Raw genomic sequence first — 22,200 nt, forward strand, 5'->3', positions numbered from 1 at the left:
AAGAAGAAAAAAGCATTTATCGCCTACAAACATTTAGGAAAGCAGGAGACAAAAGAAGACTATCAGGCAGGTCTAAAGCTGTCAAGAAGGCAGTCAGAGAGGCCAAGCTCCGAATAGAGGAGAATCTAGCGCGGAACATTAAGAAAGGGGATAAATCCTTCTTTAGGTATATTAGTGACAGGAAAAGAAACAAAAATGGGATAGAACGACTCAGGAAATCGGACGGGAATTATGCAGAATCGGATTCCACTATGGCCGAGCTACTAAATGAATACTTCTGCTCGGTTTTCACCTGTGAGGCACCGGAATCCGGTCCACTTTTACAGACAAGGGAAAGCCAGAAAGACCCGTTTCAAGACTTCAAGTTTACGCCCAGTAGCGTCTACTGCGAACTTTCAAGACTCAAAGTGAACAAAGCCATGGGACCAGACAACCTACACCCCAGGGTGCTCAGAGAGTTGAGTGAAGTCCTGGCGGAACCATTGTCTGTGCTCTTCAATCTCTCCCTAAGCACGGGAAGAGTCCTCTTGGACTGGAAAACAGCTAACGTTATTCCACTCCACAAAAACTGCTGCAGGACAGAGATGGCAAATTACAGACCGGTAAGTCTCACATCCATAGTATGCAAGCTCATGGAAACACTGATCAAACAGAAACTTGATACAATACTGGATGAAGAAAATCTACGTGATCCCCATCAACATGGATTTACCAAGGGCAGGTCCTGCCAATCAAATCTGATTAGCTTCTTCGACTGGGTAACAAGACAACTGGATGCCGGGGAGTCCCTGGACGTAGTGTATTTGGACTTCAGCAAAGCTTTTGATAGCGTCCCACACCGCAGGTTATTGAATAAGTTGAAATCGCTGGGATTAGGGGAAACACTAGCTGCATGGGTTAAGGATTGGCTGAGCGGTAGAATTCAGAGGGTGATGGTAAATGGTACCTCATCCAAAACATCAGATGTGACCAGTGGAGTGCCTCAAGGCTCGGTCTTAGGTCCAATCCTATTCAATATATTCATAAGTGATATGACCCAAGGGCTCAGAGGAAAAATATCATTGTTCGCCGATGACGCCAAACTGTGCAACATAGTAGGTAAAAGCACTATGCCTGACAGTATGACGCAGGACCTACTACTATTAGAACAATGGTCATCGACTTGGCAGCTCAACTTCAATGCTAAAAAATGCAAAGTGATGCACCTGGGTAAAAGAAATCTGTGCAGGACTTACACATTAAATGGTGAGACCTTAGTTAGGACCACTGAAGAACGGGATTTAGGAGTAATCATTAGTGATGACATGAAAACTGCCAATCAAGTGGAAAAGGCTTCCTCCAAGGCAAGACAAATGATGGGTTGTATCCGTAGAGGTTTTATCAGCAGGATGCCAGAGGTCATAATGCCACTGTACAGGTCCATGGTGAGACCTCATTTGGAATATTGTGTTCAATTCTGGAGACCACATTACCGGAAAGATGTGCTGAGAGTTGAGTCAGTTCAGCGGATGGCCACCAGGATGGTCTCGGAGCTCAAGGATCTTCCGTATGAAGTAAGGCTGAATAAATTGCAGCTGTACTCACTTGAAGAACGAAGAGAGAGAGGAGACATGATTGAGACATTTAAATATATCACGGGTCGAATCGAGGTGGAAGAGGATATCTTTCGTCTTATGGGACCTTCGTCCACCAGAGGGCATCCGCTGAAAATCAGGGGAGGGAAATTTCATGGGGACTCCAGAAAGTATTTCTTCACTGAGAGGGTGGTCGATCATTGGAATGAACTCTCACGGCAAGTGATTGAGGCCAACAGCGTGGCAGATTTCAAAAATAAATGGGATATTCATGTGGGATCTCTAATGAGGTAAGGGCAGGAGGTTGGTGAGCAAACTCATGGGGGAAGGGTCACTGGAGTGGGCAGACTTGATGGGCTTTGGCCCTTTTCTGCCGTCATTTTTCTATGTTTCTATGTTGTTTTTTTTCTATGTAAGATCAGGAGATCTCACCTCTACACAGGGAGCGGAGCTGACAGTCCTGAAATTCTGAGAGGTAAAAGAGGTATGCTGAACGAGTCTGGCTAACAAGTCTCATGTCTCGAAATGTGAGCCACCCAGAGAAGATGAGGTACCAGCTATCAAAACAGGACTATAACCTTGCTCGACCACCAAGGACTTCGCGCACCTCCCGGCATTGAGAAATGTCACCGCCGTGACACCGTCTTAGAAACCCATCATCAGCCATCCCTGAAGCAGGGTCTGAAACACCAGAAGCGCTAGCCTGATTGTCCACAACCCCAGAAGATTGAGCGATCATCGCAGCTCCTCCTGAGACCAGACTTACTGCGCTGAAGATGGAAGGCACTAAGCCCCCCCAACCCAACTGACGGCATTCCTGGAAACCACGAGGTAAAGCAGTGTGTGCAAGCTGTTGAACAGAATGATCTCGCTGAATCACCAATCCATGTTGATCAATGCATGAGGAGACCGCTGGAGACGACAAAGACAGCCTTGAGATAGTGGAAACCACTGGGACAGAAGTGAAGGCTGCCGCGGCCCCACTGCTAGTCATACAGGAGTCTAGAACCAGACTGGGCGACTGAAGGAGAAGAAGGCTAACCCGACCCAGGAACCAATGCCTCTAGATCTGGGAAAAAAAAACGTCCCCACCTTCAAGTTGAACACGTACCTCAGAGGTACCACTGATCGTGTTGGGATAAGAGAACACATTGGAAAGTGGATGAGCCACCCCAAAGATCGAAGAGAAGACACCCATATGTGTCACTTTGAAACTGTCCTGAAGACTCTCAAATCACCCAGGCAACCAAGGAAGGATGTACCTGAAATCCCTCTATGCGATGAAACGGCACCCTTACTGTCATCACCTTTGAAAAAGGACGGGTAGTGGTGGCTAAGTCAAATGGCATCTACTTAAAGTGGAAGCGCAGCCCAAGGACAGTAGAGGGAAGCTACCTGTCATCAAGTAAACAATCTACTGGTAGAACAAGCGGTGCAAGGAACTCCCCCAGTGTAACCGCTGCAATGACCCATATCACAGTTATCCAACCAATCCCCTCCTCTAGGGCACCAGAAAGTAAATAGAATAAAATCCCTTGCCACCCCTGTTTCTTTAATACCTTAAAGCAGTGATTCCCAACTCTGTCCTGGAGGAACACCAGGCCAATCGGGTTTTCAGGCTAGCCCTAATGAATATGCATGAGAGAGATTTGCATATGATGGAAGTGATAGGCATGCAAATTTGCTTCATGCATATTCATTAGGGCTAGCCTGAAAACCCAATTGGCCTGGTGTTCCTCCAGGACAGGGTTGAGAACCACTGCCTTAAAGTATGGAGCACCAACAACACCTTTTGGCTGCCCATACACGGTGACCCCAAGAAGAAACTGGAATAGGAGAGGAGGACTCAAAGGTGCAATCATCCTGAACAATACACCAAGCTTATAGACTGGACATCATCAGGTCCCCCCCCCCCCACCCCCCGAGCGAGAAGGCCTAAAGAGCTGGGAGAGGGAGACAAGAGTAAAGCCTGGGAGGTTGGGGAACAGGCATTACGAGAGTTGTAAGGCCTGGAAGCAATAACAGAACTCTCCTGTGAAAATTAAAGGAACATAAAAAGGAGTAGAACACAGGCAATCTCTAAGAATCCCAAAAAAAGAGGGATATGAGGGGAAGGGAATAAAAAGAACTCCTAGGATTAACTTGCAGTATTCTCAGATATCCGGAATTCTAAATATCACCAAAGCTGCTCCAACAAACACACTGCCTTAAAGGGAAGATGCCCTAGGCACAACGAGAAGCCAAAATCACCCTGATACCTATAATACAAGGCTCACATCCTGAAAGAGAACCTCAGGGATGACACAAGTGACACATAGCCCTCGCCCCCGTGAAACCTTTCAAAAGCGTGGATCGAAGCCTCAATGAGAGCTAGCATAGTAATGGGACGAGGTACCCACTTGGGAAAGTGGACTTGTACATTGACGCAGTCATTGCCAAGGTTAAAATTAGCCTAACTGACTTGATGTCAAGTTAGGGACTATCATGCACATGGTAGGAGAAGATGGCTGCTGCAGAAACCTGCGCTACAGCCGGAACAACATGGAGAAACTTCCACCCTCGAAGTGAATACCGCGCTGTCCGCATACAGAAATGAAGTGTCCCCAGGCCCCTATGGACCGCCCCTAGAGTTTCCCCGAACCCAAGAAGCAGTGCTCCAACTATTAGAAATCATTTCTAGAGCGCTACCAGACAAACGCAGCGTTGTACAGAGGGAGAAGAAATAAGGAAACATACCTCACCATGGAAAAAGTGAGATAGAAACTAGGAGAAACCCGGACTAATCACAGGGTCAGGGTACGCTGCCGGCATCGAGAAAACTGTGCTACGATGTGCCTCCTGCCGCTCCAGGTCAGCCACCATGCAAAACTGGACAGACGAGCACAGAGCTGAAACACCCCCAAAAAGGCCTCAGTCCCTTTCAAGATGGGCCCCAAGCCAGTAGAGTGTGTATGATAGGAAAACCAGCAACTTGGGAGAAAACAAACCCAATCGCCGTATCCCCGACAACTGTTGTACAACCGGCAATGCGTCTAACACGAACAAATAGGCCACCGCAAAGCGGAGGAAAGAACAGTCCTGGGGAGAACTGCTCAAACGCAGCGGTACTGCCGACAGCGTAGAAAAAGAAGCACATGGCTCCCTTGCGCAGGAATAACCGTTCCTTCCATGCTCTGGCAATTACCAACCCAGAGCTCCCCTCAGCAAATATGCACTACCGTACCAAAATAGGCCGCCGTAAATGTGGAGGAAAAACAGCCTGGGGGAGAACTGCTTGAACGCTGCGGTACTGCCGACAGCATACGAAAAGAAGCACACCTTGCGCGAGAAATAACCTTTCCTGCAATGCTCAGGCAATTACATACCTGGAGCTCCCCTCAGAAACCATCACTCCCGCGGCAAAAAGAGTTTGGCATTGAACACCACCAAAACTCAGCTGCATCACTCATGTGGCTATAAAACAACCTTGCTCACAGCAAAGTCACTCACCCATGACGCAGAAACCCATAGGCGAAAGTTTCCTGCACAAACACACAACCATGACTAATGAACCCGCAGAGAAAAAGCATTCTAACAGAAACATACTCACAATAAACTCCATGTGAGGGTTTGAAGAAAACTGCAAGTGCCGGTTGAGGCCGGTAAGCGTCAGTAGCGCCAGTTGCTCACCACGAGCAAGGCAAACAGGTATACATTCCCTGTGGTCTCTTTGTTGTTGTTTTTTTTTTAAATTAAGGGAAAGAAGAAAAATATATAGAGATCCAGCAGACCCTCTATCACTGGAGGGAGGGTGAGGCAGGGACCTGGGGGGGGGGCCCAGGTGTAACCCCTAAAGCCGGCACTGTTCAGCCGGACACCCCTGTCTCACTGAAGAGAAACCTCAACAGGAGAAATAGAATGGCAGTCTCACTGAAGAGAAACCTCAACAGGAGAAAATAATTTTCCAGCCACAGCCAGAATCCTGGAGCTAGGTGAATAGCGACCATTCCCTGCTGGGAGATAGAGCATACTAAATATACAGGAGGAGTGCCAGCCAAAAGGACCACCTGTTAATCAGTTTATCTCCACCTGCTGGTAGATGTGTGCTATCCCACTAGTCTCTGCATTCATCTGCTACCTTGGCTAAGGAAGGGGAATTCTACCAGGAGTAGTGGCTGGAGGCATCCCACTGAATTCCTTGTTCTTCAAGCAGCACAAGGAGGAAGGAGGCAGCTTTGGCAGTGGATTTCTTTGATTGACAGGGCTCCAGCATCCCCACCAGAAAAGGTCCGATACCTAATGAGGGGAGGAAAGAAAGGAACTGTGTGGCCTCCCCTAATGAACTTCTGGTTAAGCACCAGCTTTAACTGCATGATTAATCGTGAGATGAAAATTTTTAATTGCATCATTAATTGCAATTAAAAGTTATCACCAAAATGCAGTTGTTTTTTTTTTTTAAAGAAACAGACCATAGAAAGACCATCACATTAGATTATTGATAACATACCCTGAACTTTCTTAGAGATCAGACTCCACAGGTGACTCTTAAGGGGAGGAATGCTGGTCTAGTGCCTAACCCTCAGTAAGCCTGGTTCTAAGAGAGAGATTGTAGAGGCTCAGCATTAGAGAATGATACGGTGACTGTTATCCGCCAAAACGGTGAGGGGGGGGGGAAGAGTGCTCACTGCGGGCACAAGGCCATCCACCACCCCGTGGAGCAGTGAATGGCCTTATTCCTACAGTTAAGGGAGGGAACGTGCGTGGCCTCCTCCCTCCTTCCTAACTACAAATCTATCTCCCTCCCTCCCCCTTCCCTTCGCGGTGCATTAATTTCCGGAGTAACTTGCTCAAGCCGCCCGAGCTTGCCTGCAGTCGCGTGCGTCTGTGGGCGGAAGCTTCTCCTCTGATGCACCAGAGGGTGCTGAAGGAACTTAGGAAAGTTCTGGTGGCTCCGTTGACTGACCTTTTCAATACTTCTTTAGAGTCAGAAGTGGTACCAGAGGACTGGAGAAGGGTGGATGTGGTAAGCAAATTAATAGAATCACTTTTAAAACAGATTGGTGGTTTCTGGAATCTGGTGGATTACAGGACCGGAGGCAACATGGATTCACTAGAGGCAGGTCTTGTCAGACAAATCTAATCGATTTCTTTGACCGAGTGACTAGAAAATTGGAGAGAGGGAGTGCGCTAGATGTGGTGTATTTAGATTTTAACACCTTTGACAGTGTTCCACACAAATGTCTAATAAATAAACTGAGTGCCCTCGGGAAGGGCCCCAAGGTGACAGGCTGGGTCAGTAACTGGTTGAGTGGAAGGTGACAGAGGGTAGTGGTCAATGGACACCACTCTGAGGAAAGGGATGTTACCAGTGGTGTGCCTAAAGGTTCTGTTCTTGGGCCTATTCTTTTTAACAATTTTATAAGCGATATTGCTGAAGGGCTGTTGGATAAGATTTGTCTTTTTGCAGATGATACCAAAATCTTCAATAGAGTAGACACCCCGGATGGTGTGAATAACATGAAGAAAGACCAGGCAAAGATTAAAGAATGATCTGAAATTTGGCAGCTAAAATTTATTGCTAACAAATGCAAGATCATGCATTTGGGCTGCAAAAACCTGAGGGTACAATTTAGGGATGAAGAACTTATGGGCATGACACAAGAGCGGGACTAGGTTGAAAAGGTGACAGAAAAACTAGAAGGATGATAGTATACACAGGGAGAGATATGGCCAGTAGAAAAAAGAAGTTACTGATACCCCTGACTAATACTCTAGTGAGACCTCATTTAGGCCCAGATTCACTAAAGATAGCGATGGAATTGCTGTTGGCCAATTCCTGGCCGATTTTAAATCAGCAATTGATTCACTATCTTTTTTGCTTGCAAATGATTTGCACAGGCAGCCACAGTTTAGATTTTCAATTCCCTCCCACCCACCTACCCCTGGCCTGATCTCTGATTTATAGATCCTTGAACCAACTAGAAGGCCACAAAAGTAATTAGGGCATCTCTATTAGCAAGTGATTAGCTCTTAGAAATAGTCTACTAGATCCTTAGAGGGGAACCTACCAATTACAATATTACAAATACAAAATAATAATAAAAAACTAAATACTGCCACAGTCTTAACATATAAAAAGCAATTTTAGGGGACCTTTGTATATATATTTCCACTTCCTTAGCAACATAACAAATAAATCACCAGTATTAAGATGCAGATAGCAGTCCAGCAGCAAAATGAGGGCTGAGGTGAGGAGTGGCCTAGTGGTAAATCCACTGTTTCTGCACCCTGAGGCTGTGATATCAAATCCCAACGTTGCTCCTTATGATCTTGTGCAAGTCACTTAATCTTCCATTGCCCCAGGTACAAAATAAGTACCTGTATATGTGCAAACTGGTTTGAATGTGTAACCACAAAAAAGTAGTATACAAATCCCATTTCCCTTTCCCTATTCACTCTTTTGCACCGAGCATAACATGCTTGATTATCTCCCAGTTGGTGAGAAGTTGTCAAATGCATGTACTCAGTGCAACGGGTCCGATCTCTTGAGGCTAGAGTAGCAGACTTGGAGGAGCTGAGGTAGAAGGAAAGCTATATAGAGGAGACTTACAGGTACATAGAGAAGTCTCACATTCAGCCTAGCAGCCCCTGTGCCATGACTGGACCAGAGAATCTAGACCCATGCTTCCGGGCTCAAACCTGTGATTGAAGAATCTTTTTTTGCGCAGTTGGCCTGAGATTGAAGAACAAGCAACCCAAGCGACAAACGATGGTTTGGAAGACTACCGCAGACAGCATCAGTCTGCTGAGGAAATTGGCTTGGACATTGTCCACTCCTGGACCATGAAAAGACCGATAAAAATAAAGAAATAAGCAGAGCAGATCTGAAAGACTCTTTCAGGCTCGCGGGCACAAGGAAAAAACTGAAGGGGACAGTACATAAATCTAAGTGAATGGCTTTAAATTACTGAACTGGGAGCATGAAAAATATTTTGATAACACATACTTTCATCTAATGTGATAATTACCCTGTGCTATCGAGCGAGGTGATTTTCTTGGTGATTTGACAGAAGATTCATCCAATCTGTTCCTCAAATTCCTATTTGATAAATGCAGATCTTCATCAACGGTATCATGGCCAGTCTCTTTAACAACTGGCTCATTCATTATATCATCAAGACTACCTAAAAAAAAGTAAATGCATGAAAAGCTACAAAAATCATGGCCAAAGTTTTAAACATTCACATGATCATTGCCATTCAATTTACCTTAGAGGAAAAAAAAAAATACTGATTTTATCGATCAGGCTGGACTCAATTCAGCCTTAAGTATACAACTTCTAATTAAATTAATTAAATCATTTCTTGAAATCAGAATATCCTCCTAGTTCCACAGCCAGTTGTGTTTTGCTAACCATAACGACTATACATATCATGCCTTGATTCTCAAAAATATGCAAATCTTTCTCACCTGTATACACTGTGGATAAGCAGATAGGCTCTTAGGTAGAAAGCTAAAATCCAGATCCTCCACAGTAACAGTTTTGAGAATGCTCCCCATTCTACATGCAGGATACAAGAGAGGCAGAACTCCAAATTTAAATGCGTGGTTGAGACGATGGTATAGGGGATGAGGAATTTATATTTGTTAGGATCTAGAGCCCAGTTGGAAAGGATAGACTACATCTTAACCTGAATGGAATCAGACTGCTAGAGCTAACATTTAAAAAGGAGATAGAATAGCTTTTCAACTAAAATGGGGGAGGTGAAGAACAAGCACATGGTTCAGTGTGCAGTATCCTTGAAGGATACTATTGACACAGGACATTTAGGGAACCCCAAATAATAAATTTCAACAATGGTGAGAAAGAAAGCTAGGGGTGTTAAGGGTAGAACAGAGTAAAGGAAGCAAATTATCCCAATCAACTTCTAAGCAGCTTGTAAAAGCAAGGAAAAAAACACAATTTGAAGCCTAAAAATTAAGATGGGAGAGTTAGAGTATATAACACTACATGAAGAGGTAGATATAATAGGCATCACAAGATACCTGGTGAAAGGAAGACAATCAGAAGGACACTGTGTTACCAGGGTACAAATTATATCCCAATGATAGAGTGGATCAAATTGGAAGGAGGGGAAGTTGCAGCAGCAATTCTTATGCGCTATATGTAAAGAGGGAATACACAAACAAAATAAAAACACTCTGCATAAAACAGAATTTTTTTCATTACAATCCCACCCTAAGTGCAAAACAAATAAATACACTTTTAGGGCTATACTACCATCCATCAGGAAAGGTGAACAGACAGACAAAGAAATGTTTACAAAACTTAGAAAAGCTGGTAAATCGCACAACACTATAATACTGGGTTATTTTAAATACTTTGATATTAACTGGATATGTTACATCAGTTAGTCCTCATCAAATCTTCTGGACCTCTCAAGACCTCCGAAGCATAATCATTGTATCTATTCACATCAAAATAAATTTCACAATGTGGTACCCACAAGAAAGCTCTCTCAGGTGCATCCTCATACTCTGGAACTTACTCTCAGAGGGATCACATCTAATTCAAGACCAGGAAGCAAGTGAAAGCCTGGCTCTGCTCCTAAGCCTTTGAATACATGTGATGACTGACTATCCACTCACTTCGTACCTAGACCAGCCCCAATAATGGTACTTGTAATTTGCCTTTAGTTTAACCAACTATCTATTGGTTCTGAGCTACTGGGAGAACGGGATATAAATCTAAATAAATAAATAAATAAATAAATATTTATCCCAGTTGATGAATCTTGTCCATATCTATATATCTCAGAGGTTTTCAATCCAGTCCTCAGGACACACCCAACCAATTGGGGTTTTCAGGATATCCTCATTGAATTCAATAATTTAATATTGAATAATTATCCAATATCGAATAATGTGATGTTTCATTCTATTTTAACAATAACATTAGCAGCATATCTATGACATTTGAATGTTGTAATATGAACTTATTAGGGTTTCATTGGTACCATGCCAACTTCATACTATGTTGGTTGAATTTTCTTCCATATGGTCTATTATGTTATCATTTGTATTGTATTATGTTCTATTCTGTTATCATTTGTAATGTATTATTATGTTATCATTTGTTATCATTCAGTTATCTATTTGTTATTATTTGTTATCATTCTGTTCTCTATTCTGTTATCATTTGTATTGTATTATTATTTATATTTCTATTAAATGATTGTTCTATATATTTCTGGCACAGTTTCAGTTTGCCATTTCCCAGGTTACCTTATTTGTCATTTTACTGTTGCTTCGCTGTTAACAAAATTATACATTTTATGTTAAATTGCTGTACATTGCTTTGGGTAAATTTCTTCATAAAGGTGACTAATATATTCCAATAAACAAACATTGTGCTCTCGGCACAGATGAAAACAATTCCTTCCTCTTCTTTGGGTGATAATCGGAATAACAAATACAGGATGTCAAGTGCATTACTTGGAGAGACCCCCAGGAAAAAGACTTGAGAGTACTTGCAGACAAGTCAATGAAGCCATCTGCGCAATGCGCAGTGGCGGTGAAAAAAGCAAACAGAATGATTAAGAAGGGGATCACAAACAGAGTGGAGAAGGTTATCATGCGCTGTACCGGGCCATGGTGCGACAAAAATGGTTAAGGGATTAGGGGAGTTGCCGTACAGTGAGAGGCTAGAGAAACTGGGCCTCTTCTCCCTTGAAAAGAGGAGACAGAGGGGCATGATCAAAACATTCAAGATAATGAAGGGAATAGACTTAGTAGAGAAAGAGAGATTGTTCACCCTCTCCAAGGTGGAGAGAATGAGGAAGCACTCTCTAAAGTTAAAAGGGGATAGATTCCGTACAAACGTAAGGAAGTTCTTCTTCACCCAGAGAGTGTTAGAAATCTGGAATGCTCTTCCAGAGGCTGTTATAGGGGAAAGCACCCTCCAGGAATTCAAGACAAGGTTAGACAAGTTCCTGCTGAACCAGAATGTACGCAGGGAAGGCTAGACTCAAATAGGACACTGGTCTTTGACCTAAGGGCCGCTGCGTGAGCAGATTGCTGGGCACGATGGACCACTGGTCTGACCCAGCAGTGGCAATTGTTATATTCTTATAACTAATCCCAGTGGCCTCTATTGATGCTTTTTGTTGAGGGCAATTGATGTTGGATCCATTCCCAAAATCTGATGCAGCTATGAGACCCAAATGAGATTGATGTTGCTGAAGGCAATGGCAATAGACCAATCTTATGTGTGCTGAGAAGTTTTTCATGCTGCTTTTCTCTACTGCAAAGCTCTTTGATAATCTGGGAACACAGACACAGAAGACAATGAGAAAAGTCATGGCTGGGTCTACCGAGGTACCTGATAGTCCAGAAGGAGTCTTTGTGGCAGGAGCATGGCCCTCTCACTCCTGCCTCCTCGCGGCTACCTTCTAAAATAGCTGCAATGATCTCTTGTAGCTGCTCATGTAGTACCATGAAAAGTTGTGACAGCCATTTTAGAAGGCTTCCTCAAAGAAGCAGGAGTGAGAGGGCTGTGCTCCTGCCAGAAAGACTGTGGGTTGGTGGGTTTTCTAAAGTAAAATATTATGGCTGATGGTCTAGTCTGGAACTGTACTCGCCACAGGTGTTGTAGGTATGGGCTGGCTTGTTGTTTCCTTTTTGCTGGACCCAAGATTGCCCACTGCAGGACTTCATTTCTGGGGCGGTTTGTAACAACTAGATCCTATATTGTTATTCTTGCTCTTCCTGTATTGTTCTTTTGCTGATTGTGTTTCCTTGTCTGGGCCATTTGCCATTCTCAATAAACATATCTTTAAAAAAAAAAGACTTTTGAGGAAATTAGAAAGTCATGGGAAAGGAGGTAATGTCTTATTATGGATTAAGAACTGGTTGAAAGACAGAAAACAGAGAGTTGGTTAAAATGGCCAATATCCTCAATGGAGAAGGGTAAATATTGGGGTTCCCAGAGGTCTGTCCTGGGAAAGCTGCTTTTTAACATATTTATCAATGACCTAGAGATGGGAATAACTAGTGAGATAATTAAATTTGCTGATGACACAAAGTTGTTCACAGTTGTTAAATCGCAAGAGGACCTTGTGAGAATGGGAGTCAAAATGATAAGATAACATTTAATGTGAGCAACTGCACAGTTTATTGTTTATTGAGAGCTTCTATACCGTTATATATGATAGGGTAGTCAATTCAGAATGGTTTACATTAGTTTCTATAATGGTGTTATACATGAGCTTCTATAATGGTCGGTGTTACTATACCTGAGATACAATTTATGAGTTTCTAAAATGATGTTACAATACCTGAGCTTCAGTAACGGCGTTACTATACATGAGATATAATTTATGAAGTATGATGATGTTACAATATGCTAGCTTCGGTAATGATGTTACAATACATGAGAATACATTTGAATATCCTTTATGAGTGTACATTATTTACACCCTATCCCTATATCTATATTTATCCTACATATTTATACTATAATACATTTTATGTATATACATTATACTTCTATTATCTGTGTTTTATTTATCATATGCTTTGTATTTCTGAATGTTCCTGTGCTCATTGTCATGTTCCAAATGGAGGTTTAGCCATTATTTCTTCCTTATTGTTACTCCCCCCTAAATGTTCATTAGAGTGGTCTCTGAAAAGGATGGTCTTTATTCCTTTCTTGAAATTTCTAGTTTTAAGTCCTTCGGAAGGGAGTTCCATCACATTGGAGCCATCACTGAGAACATTCATGTCCTGACACTTTTGTATTTGATGTCTTTGAAGGAGGGTATTTCCAGTGATGCATTTGGGAAGGAGGAACTCGAACTATAGCTACTTGATGCTGGATTCTATGTTAGGAGCCACTGCCCAGGAAAAGGATCTAGGTGTCACTATCGAAGATATGTTGAAACCCTCGGCTCAATGTGAGGCGGCGGCTAAGAAAGCAAATGGAATGTTAGGAATTATCAAGAAAGGAATGGAAAACAAAGATGAAAATGTTATAATGCCCTTGTATTACTAAATGGTACAGTCGCACCTCGAATACTATGTACAATTCTGGTCATCATATCTCAAAAAAAGATATAGTGGAGTTAGAAAAGGTACTTAGAAGGGTGACAAAAACGATAAAAGGGATGGGACAATTTCTCTATGAGGAAAGGCTAAAGCAGCTAAGGCCCTTCAGCTTGGAGAAGAGACGGCTCAGGGATGATATAATAGAGGTTTATAAAATGGCGTGGAAAGGATAGACATGAATCGCATGCAATGAAGCTACTAAGTAGTAGATTTAAAACAAACCGGAGAAAATATTTCTTCACACAATATATAATTAAACTCTGGAACTTGTTGCCAAAGAATATGGTAAAATTGGTTAGTTTAGTGTGGTTTAAAAAGAGGGCTGGATTATTTTCTAAAAGAGAAATCCATAGGTCATTATTGAAATGGCTTGGGGAAATCCACTGCTTATTCCTAAGATAAGCGGCATAAAATCTGTTTTACTATTTGGGATCTAGCTAGGAACCTGGCCATTGTTGGAAACAGGATTCTGGGCTTGATAGACCATCGGTCTGTCCCAGTTTAGCAATTCTTATAACTGAAAAAAAATTATTCCAATCTGTTTTTAATGAGCTACTGGTAACTTCATGGCATGTCCCTAGTCTGTTTTCACCCTTTTAAAAAAAAGTAACCACATTCTCTTTTATCCATTCTACTCATAATTCTAGGTATTTAGTATATTTTCCTCAACCGTCTTCTCTCCACGCTGAGACCCTTAATTTACAGAGCAATAACAGAACGCTGCCTCTCCATCCCACCCTGAAGCCGACCCTGCCACGCTCCATCCTCCTGCCCGCACCGCCGACGATGCAGCAACAGAGAAGGGTCAGGCGCGTGCAGCGACTGCATAAGCGGCTGGCCCACAAGCCCTCCTCCCCCGATGTCAATTCTGACATCAGAGAGGAAGTTCTGGGCCAGCCAGGCAGCGATTGGCTGGCCTGAAACTTCCTCTCTGAAGTTAGAATTGACATTGGGGGGAAGGCTTGTGGGCCGGCCGTTTGTGCAGTCACTGCACACGCCTGGCCCGTCTCTGTTGCTGCATCGTCAGCGGGGCAGGCAGGGGGGAATGGAGCGTGGCAGGGTCTGCTTCGGGGGGGGGGGAATGGTGCATGGCAGGGTCAGCTTTGGGGGAGGAAGCAGGGAGGCAGGGAGAAAACAGCGGCAGCAGCAATGGTGACTTCAGTGAGGGGGACAGGCAGGGAGAGATCTTGTCGGCGGAAATGGAGACAGAAAATATTTAATGAGAGAAGGGGAGGAAACCATAAACATCATTCTTACAGGTTTGGGACACACAATGGAGAGAGAAAGGGGCACTAACTTGGGACATAGGGGGGAGGGAATAGAAAGGGTGAATTGATGGGCATAAGGGTGAGTGAGAGATGGTGCACATGGGGAAAGGAAGAAAGAGGAACTTTGGTCAGAGAGAAAGGAGAGAGAGAGAGAGAAAGGAGTGATGCAAGGATGAGAGGGAAAAATGTTGGAAATGCTGGTGGAGAGAGAACAGAGAGACAGATTGAAGGGGATGCAATGAGGAGGAATGTTGGGCATAGTGATGGAGGGAGAAATGTGGCATGGTGTTGAAAAGGGGTGATAGAAGGAAAAATGGGCATGGGGCTGATGGGCAGTGGTGAAAAATGATCTATGGGATGACAGAGGATGAAAAGTTGGACTCATGGAGGGACAGAGACAGCGAGATGTTGGTTGGGGAAGGGAATGGGGTCCAGAGGAGAGGAAGCATGCAGGAGAAAGACAGAAAGAAAGAAATATTAGATGCACAGTCAGAAGGAAGTTCAACCAGAGACTCATGAAATAACCAGACAACAAAGGTAGGAGGAATGATTATTTTCAATTTAGTGATCAAAATGGGTCAGTTTTGAGAATTGATATCGCTGTCTATATTTTGCACTATATTTGTCTATTTTTCTATAGTTACTGAAGTAACATTTTTCTATAGTTACTGAAGTAACATCTGCCTTGACCTCTTTGAAAAAAACCTTCAAATATAAATGATAATTAACATTTTCTCTGCATTCAGTGAACTTTGTGTTTTTTTAATCTTGTGGTTATCATTATGTATTAATAAGATTATATTGTGTGTACCGTATATACTCGAATATAAGTTGATCCGAATGTAAGTCGAGACCCCCTTTTTCCCCTCAAAAAGGAGGAAAAATGGTTGACTCAAATATAAGTCGGGTGGCTTAATATTCAAGTGCCCTCCCCTATCAGGCACTGCAGCTAGCTCCCTTCCTGCCAGGCACTGCACCCAGCTCCCTTCCCTCCCTCCCCTATCAGGCTCTGCAACCAGCACCCTTCCCTCGCTCACCTGTCAGGCTCTGCACCCAGCATCCTTCCTTCCTTCCCTCCCTCTCCTGTCAGGCACTGCACCCAGCACCCTTCCTTCCTTCCTTCCCTCCCTTCCCTGTCAGGCTCTGTACCCAGCACCCTTCCATCCTTCCCCCGTCGGGCTCTGCACCCAGCACCCTTCCTTCCTTCCCTCCTTCCTTCCCCTGTCAGGCTCTGCACCCAGCACCCTTCCTTCCTTCCCTCCCTCCCTCTCCTGTCGGGCTCTGCACCCAGCACCCTTTCCTTCCTCCCCTGTCGAGCTCTGCACCCAGCACCCTCCCTTCCCTCCCTCCCCTGTCAGGCTCTGTACCCAGCACCCTTCCCTCCCTCCCCTGTCGGGCTCTGCACCCAGCACCCTTCCTTCCTTCCTCACGAGAATTTGCGGGAGCAAGTAAGGAAGCTGCTTAGCACTGAGTAGCAGCGCCAAATTGTGCTCCTGCTTGTGCCGCTCAGCGGCTGAAGAAACTCGATCTGCGGCAGCCGGTTAGCAGTGGGGCAGGAGTTTGGAAAGCTTGCTCTTGCCCCACTGCACCTCCATCAGGGATTGGCAGAAATTTGAAGATAGGGTAGGGATGAGGGCAGGGGGCAGAGCCTTGCAGTGGCAGCGGCCTGCAAAATTCTGGGAGGGTGCATTGGCTCAAATATAAACCAGAACCCCCATTTTTGGGCCAATGATTTGGCCCCAAAATCCCAGCTTATATTCGAGTATATACAGTATATGAAAAATGGATGGAAGAAATTGCATTCCAATTAGTACTATTATTATGGGGGTGGAGTCAGGGGCAGAGTTTGGGCGGGTCTGCAGCGGAGCTTGGGCGGGGGTACATGGTTGGTATTTTTTAGGCTTAGGGGGTACTTGGATTGAAAAGGTTGAGAAACACTATCCTATATTTTCCAAGTCCATCTTAATAATGGCTTTTGGACCTTTAGGAAATTTTTATCTTTTCTAAACTCTGCTAAGCTAACTACTTTTACTACATTTTCTGTAAACGAATTCCAGAAGAACTGATTTAACAAAACAGTACAGAAGAATTATGTAGATAAGTTTTTTTCTGATGAAAGTTTTGGTAAAGCTGATAAAACTAATCTCAAATCTCAAAGAGAAGCAGCAGAGACTTATTCAATGTTACAGCTGCCAAACTTCTACTGTGGAGGCAACCTTATCTTACTAATGTTACCAGCAGCATAAAGTCTGTTTTACTACTTGGGATCTAGCAAGGTATTTGGCACCTGAATTGGCCACTGTTGGAAACAGGATACTGAGGCTTGATGGACCTTCGATCTGTCCCAGTATGGCTTCTTATGTTCTTAATTATCCAGTCCCACTGTTAACTCTTCCAAAGAGTAGCACTGAAAAACTGGTTCCTTACTCCATTAGAAGTGTAACATCTTCAAGAAAAACAAACTAAGGTCTGATGGTGTCAAAAGAAAAGTGTGATAAATACATTTCAGATGCTTCAATTTCCTCCCAGAAAAATGGTCCCAGCTCTCTTGCAATCCAACATATGGCATGCCATTTTTCCCTCATAAGCAGAGAATGCTGAAAGAATGACTTAAGATTCCAAGTCGGAAAAAATACTGATTATGGACAATAGTGCTCAATACTACCGAATTTGTCTGCCACATTTGACAATTGACCATGAAAAAGAGATTAGGTCCCTACCTTGATAATATCTTTTCCAGTAGACAGAGATGGTATGCTGAACTATAGGGTTGTCCATGCCTGCTCGAGCATTCTGCAGAAGATGTCAATCATAGCTTTTCAGATCCTCCTCCTTCTCCCCAGTCTCTGCTAAAGAGCTGCATGGGAACGGGGATGACGGGAATCCGGCGGGGATCCCACAGGTTCCCCCTTCGGGTCACATGGATCCCGTGGGGATGCCCCCTAGGGTCACAGGGAACCCGTGGAGACACCCCCCTAGGGTCGCAGGGATCCCATGGGGACCCCCCTCGTGGTCTAGGTGATCCCGCAGGGTTCAATACAACTCGAGCTGCGAGGCTCGTCTTCTTTTCCTACCTGCCCTGCCGCAGCACACATAGCCGACCGGAAGTCTTCCCCGATGTCAGCGCTGACATCGGGGAAGACTTACAGTTGGCTATGTGTGCTGCAGCAGGGCAGACAGGAAATAGAAGACAAGCCTCGCGGCTCGAGCTCCATTTGGATGAGAAAGTTGGTAATTTGTTAGCAGATGAGGGCTGGACACGAATGTGGGAGGCAAATGCAGGACAGAAGGAGGTCGAACTTGGGAGGCAAATGCGGAACACAAAAGGGGGAGGGAGTGCGTTTCTGGACACAAGGTATGAACTTGGGATAGAGGAAGGGAGGGAAAGAGATGCTGAGGTGGGAGAGGGAGTGAGTTTTTGGACACAAGGCATGAACTTGGGAGAGAGGATGGAGGAAGGGAAGGAAAAAGGTGGGGGAGGGAATGCGTTTTTAGACACAGAAGGCATGAACTTGAGAGAGAGGAAGGGAGGGAAAGAGATGTTGAGGTGGGGGAGGGAATGCGTTTTTGGACACAGAAGGCATGGACTTGGGAGAGAGGAAGGGAGGGAAAGAGATGGTTGTGTGCATGGGGAATGGAAGAAAGGAGAATTTCTGGTCATAGGGAGGGAGCGAGGTACAGATGAGAAGGAGAAATATTGTGGTGGAACGTACAGATTGAAATGGATGCAAGAGGGAGGAATGTTGGACATAAAGGTGAAGGGAATGGAGGGAGAGATGTGGCATGATGCTGGAGAGGGGTGATAAAAGGAGAAATGTTGGGCATGGGACTGGTGAGCAGGCACGAAAGATGAGAAAGGGATAAATGCTGGACCATGGTAGGAGGAACCAATGGACAGCAACAGAAGAATTTACAGAAGATAGGAAAGCAGAATAAAGAAACTGGGACCAACTTTATGGAAAAATAAGTCTCCAAACAACAAAGGTAAAAAACGGAATTTATTGACTAAAATATGTTAGCTTTGGGAAATGTATATAGCAGATGTCTTTGTATTGTGTTCAAAAGAAAAGGAAATGCATTTCTGGTTTTATTTCTACAGTGTTGAAGTACTTGCTGACCCTTGCTGTGACTAGTGGGGATCCCCAAGCACCGCCAGCAGAGGACCTCCTCTAGAGACGGCCAGAACTCCCCTCCACCAAGCACAGCAGTTGCTGGCAACATCCATGAGCCACTGAGGTGCCAGCATATGTGACTCAGGGATGCTACTGCTGCCTGCCAAGCTTGGTAAAAGGGACCCCCGGCCAACTGCAAAGGAAGTCTTCAGGAGGTTCTCGTCAGCTGAGTATTTATATTTTATATTTACATTAGAGGCTCTGGTAGAAACCCGTTTACAAAGTATGTATTCTTCCCAATTAATATTTCCAAATTAATAAAGTGTCTTTGCTTATTTTTAAATGGGTCTCTATTAGAGCCTTTAATTCAGTAGCATAATTAAATGAAATAACTATTTCTGAAATTTATAGGGATGGGCGGGGACGAAGGGGATTCTTCGCGGGGACGGATGGGAACGGAGGGGATTCCTCATGGGAACGGGTGGGAACGGAGGTGATTCCTTGCGGGAACAGACTGTGACAAATCTAGCTCTCCGTCTAGCTTTGGCACAGGATTAGCCAGGAAGAGCAGTAAGACTCTATGCAGGAGAGCTGACCAGGTTGGCCCTGCCGATTATGAAAGCGCTGACTTCCCTTGTACTAACTTTGATGAGCCAGACAGTGACTGCCAGGGAGAGTTCAGGCCAGTTGCAGGTTTCTCTCCCAAGCCTGCTATCAGAGCTCAAAGAAACTCAAGAGCCAGGGAACTACATCTCCCAGAAGGCCAGAGAACTGGCAGGAAGCTGTCAGCTAAGTAAACATAGCTGCAGAGGGAGCTTTCTCCCTTCTCCCTCTTCAGAGCAGGGAGGGGCGAATTGGAGGCTGTTAAAACCAGGCAGCTGAGACCCAGAGAGGGGGAGGAGCAAAGGGGGCTGCAAGGAGAGCCTCAGAGGCAGAAAGGCTTGCCTCTCCAGCTGAATTATGATGAGCTGGGCAAGGATTGGGACATGGTGGACATTTCAGACGAGCCTGAGACTACAGCTGAGAGGCAGCTAGAAGGCTGGGAACCCATGGACATTAATGTGCCGGTTATTCCTGGATGGAGACTGGATGCAATGGACACAAGTTGAGCAAGGTTGGAAGTGTTTTGCTATTTTTCTTTCTTACCTTTTTGTCTGAAAGTTTTGGGATTAAATTTGTTTGTATGCTGAATTGTTTGAGCTTCCCAGAGCTAGCCTCTGAAGCACTCAAGAATCTGAACTGTTGCCTTGGACTGTGTAACATTCCAAACTAAGCAGCTCAGCCTTTGTGTTCTTCCCTCTCAGCTCAGCTGGAAGCTAATTAGTTGGAGTTAAGATACTGAAGGAACGTAAGACACAGAGGAGCTCCATGTGAATGAGTTCCCTATCTGCAGGTATTCTGTGGGAGAGCTTCAAGGTTAGCAGTTTTCCTTTTTGGTTTTGTAAAACTTTATTTTTCATACTGCAAGAGTTTTGTTTGCTCCTCTCTCCTGCTCTTTCCTGGTGAGGGAATATTGCTGGGACTATCCTAATCACAGAGGGCTGGTGAAGAGGACTGAGGTAGAAAGATTAAAGTCCAGCCAAAGTCTTGTATGATTTTGTGTTTTAAATTGGAGCCAGGCTGTTTGTGAAGCCAGTGTGGCCAAGTTGGCCCAGAGCTCTATGTTTTGGTTCTTATACAAAATGTATTGAAAAGTACTCCAAACTGCTAATAATACCAGGCAGTTTAACCAGAGGTCAAAAATAAAAGTACACCTTTACTTTTGGACATTCCTAGGGGTTTGCGTTTTCCCTTGCCTGTCTTCACTGTGAACATTGGACCTTATTGTTTTCACCCTAGGCGGTTGCCTAGATAGCCTGAAGGATTCCCTGGTTGAAGGGAACGCGCTGGGAGCAGTTACGGTCATGGGGAATCCAGCTTGCTGCGGTGATCAGGAGCCCGTGGGTTGCGACAGGGTGAGGATGGAGGGATTCCTCACGAGGACGAGTGGGATTTTGGCAGGGATGGGTGGGATTTCTGTCCCCGCGCAACTCTCTAGTCTCTGCTGCCTCCTTCAGTTTGTACCAAAGCCGGCAACAGCCCTACAAAAGAAGATAGGAGAAGGGGTACGGGGAACTCTCCAATATCAACCGTCTGATCTGCTCAGAAGAATTTTAAAACAATCACTGAATGAAGAAGAATGTAGGTTAAACATTAACAAGCCTCTAAGACAGGGGTGTCCAACCTTTTGGCTTCCCTGGGCCGCACTGGCCAAAAAAAAATGTTTCTGGGGCCGCAAAAACACTGCAGCAAGGCAGAGGAAGAAGCCATCAAGACGGTAAACACCCGGGGGCAGCAGAGGAAAACACTGCATCGCCCTTGACCGGGGCCGCACAAAATACTTCACGGGGCCGCATGCGGCTCTTGGCCCGCAGGTTGGATACCCCTGCTCTTCTTACCTGTTAATTTTCTTTCCTTTAGATGAGAAGATGAATCCAAAGACCAATGGGATAGCACACACCTATCTGCAGGCGGAGATAGAGAAACTGATTAACAGGTGGTCCTATTGGCTGGCACTCCTCCTGTATATTCAGTATTGCTCCTTGCCCAAGCATCTGTAACCATCAATAGGCATAGCATGTAAAAAACTTCTTTCCCATAACAAATCTCAAAAGGCAATAATACAGAATACAACCATCAATAATAACAAACTTTGAAAGTTGCAAAAGAAAAAAACCGACAGACAATATCCAGAAAGGGTGGGGCTCTGGATTCATCTGCTGCATCCAAAGGAAAAAAAATTAACAGGTAAGAACATAATTTTTCCTTCCTTAGCAAGAGCAGCAGATGAATCCAGAGACCAACGGGAAAGCAATTCTCAATCTGGGAAGCAAATGCCGACTCCGCAACAACCAAAGCACTAAACGCATCCACCGCATGCACCCCCACATCCAACCGGTAATGCTGAGATAAAGCACTCTTGGAAGAATAAGTAGCCGCAAGACCTCCTCCAAGGAAAAAAACCTCTGGACCGAGTCCAAGAAGTAGCCATCGCTCTGGCGGAATGGTCATGAAGATCTTCCGCCAACTGCTTCCCTGCTATCAAGCCAGCGTAAAGAATGTCCTCCTGGACCCATCGAGCGATGGAGGCTTTAGGCACCACCAAACGTTTGAGGCGTCCTT

General features: G+C 44.6%; 1 protein-coding gene across 6 annotated transcripts in view; it reads right to left on the reverse strand.

Annotated features, from left to right (window-relative positions):
- The window catches only part of PHF3 (PHD finger protein 3), a 299,402-nt gene that overhangs the window by 155,167 nt on the left and 122,035 nt on the right, over nucleotides 1-22,200 (reverse strand). For 3 of the 6 annotated variants that reach the window (XM_033935349.1, XM_033935348.1, XM_033935351.1), the window contains one exon: nucleotides 8,582-8,737. The exons of 2 other annotated variants lie outside the window; for them this stretch is intronic. In XM_033935349.1, the coding sequence (XP_033791240.1) occupies nucleotides 8,582-8,737 (156 nt within the window). Of the gene's footprint in view, nucleotides 1-8,581; nucleotides 8,738-17,213; nucleotides 17,373-22,200 lie in introns of all 6 variants that reach the window. One more of the 6 variants, XM_033935352.1, reaches the window with a different exon arrangement.

Source organism: Geotrypetes seraphini, chromosome 3 (assembly GCF_902459505.1).
Source record: "Geotrypetes seraphini chromosome 3, aGeoSer1.1, whole genome shotgun sequence".
Classification (NCBI taxonomy): Eukaryota; Metazoa; Chordata; class Amphibia; order Gymnophiona; family Dermophiidae; genus Geotrypetes; species Geotrypetes seraphini.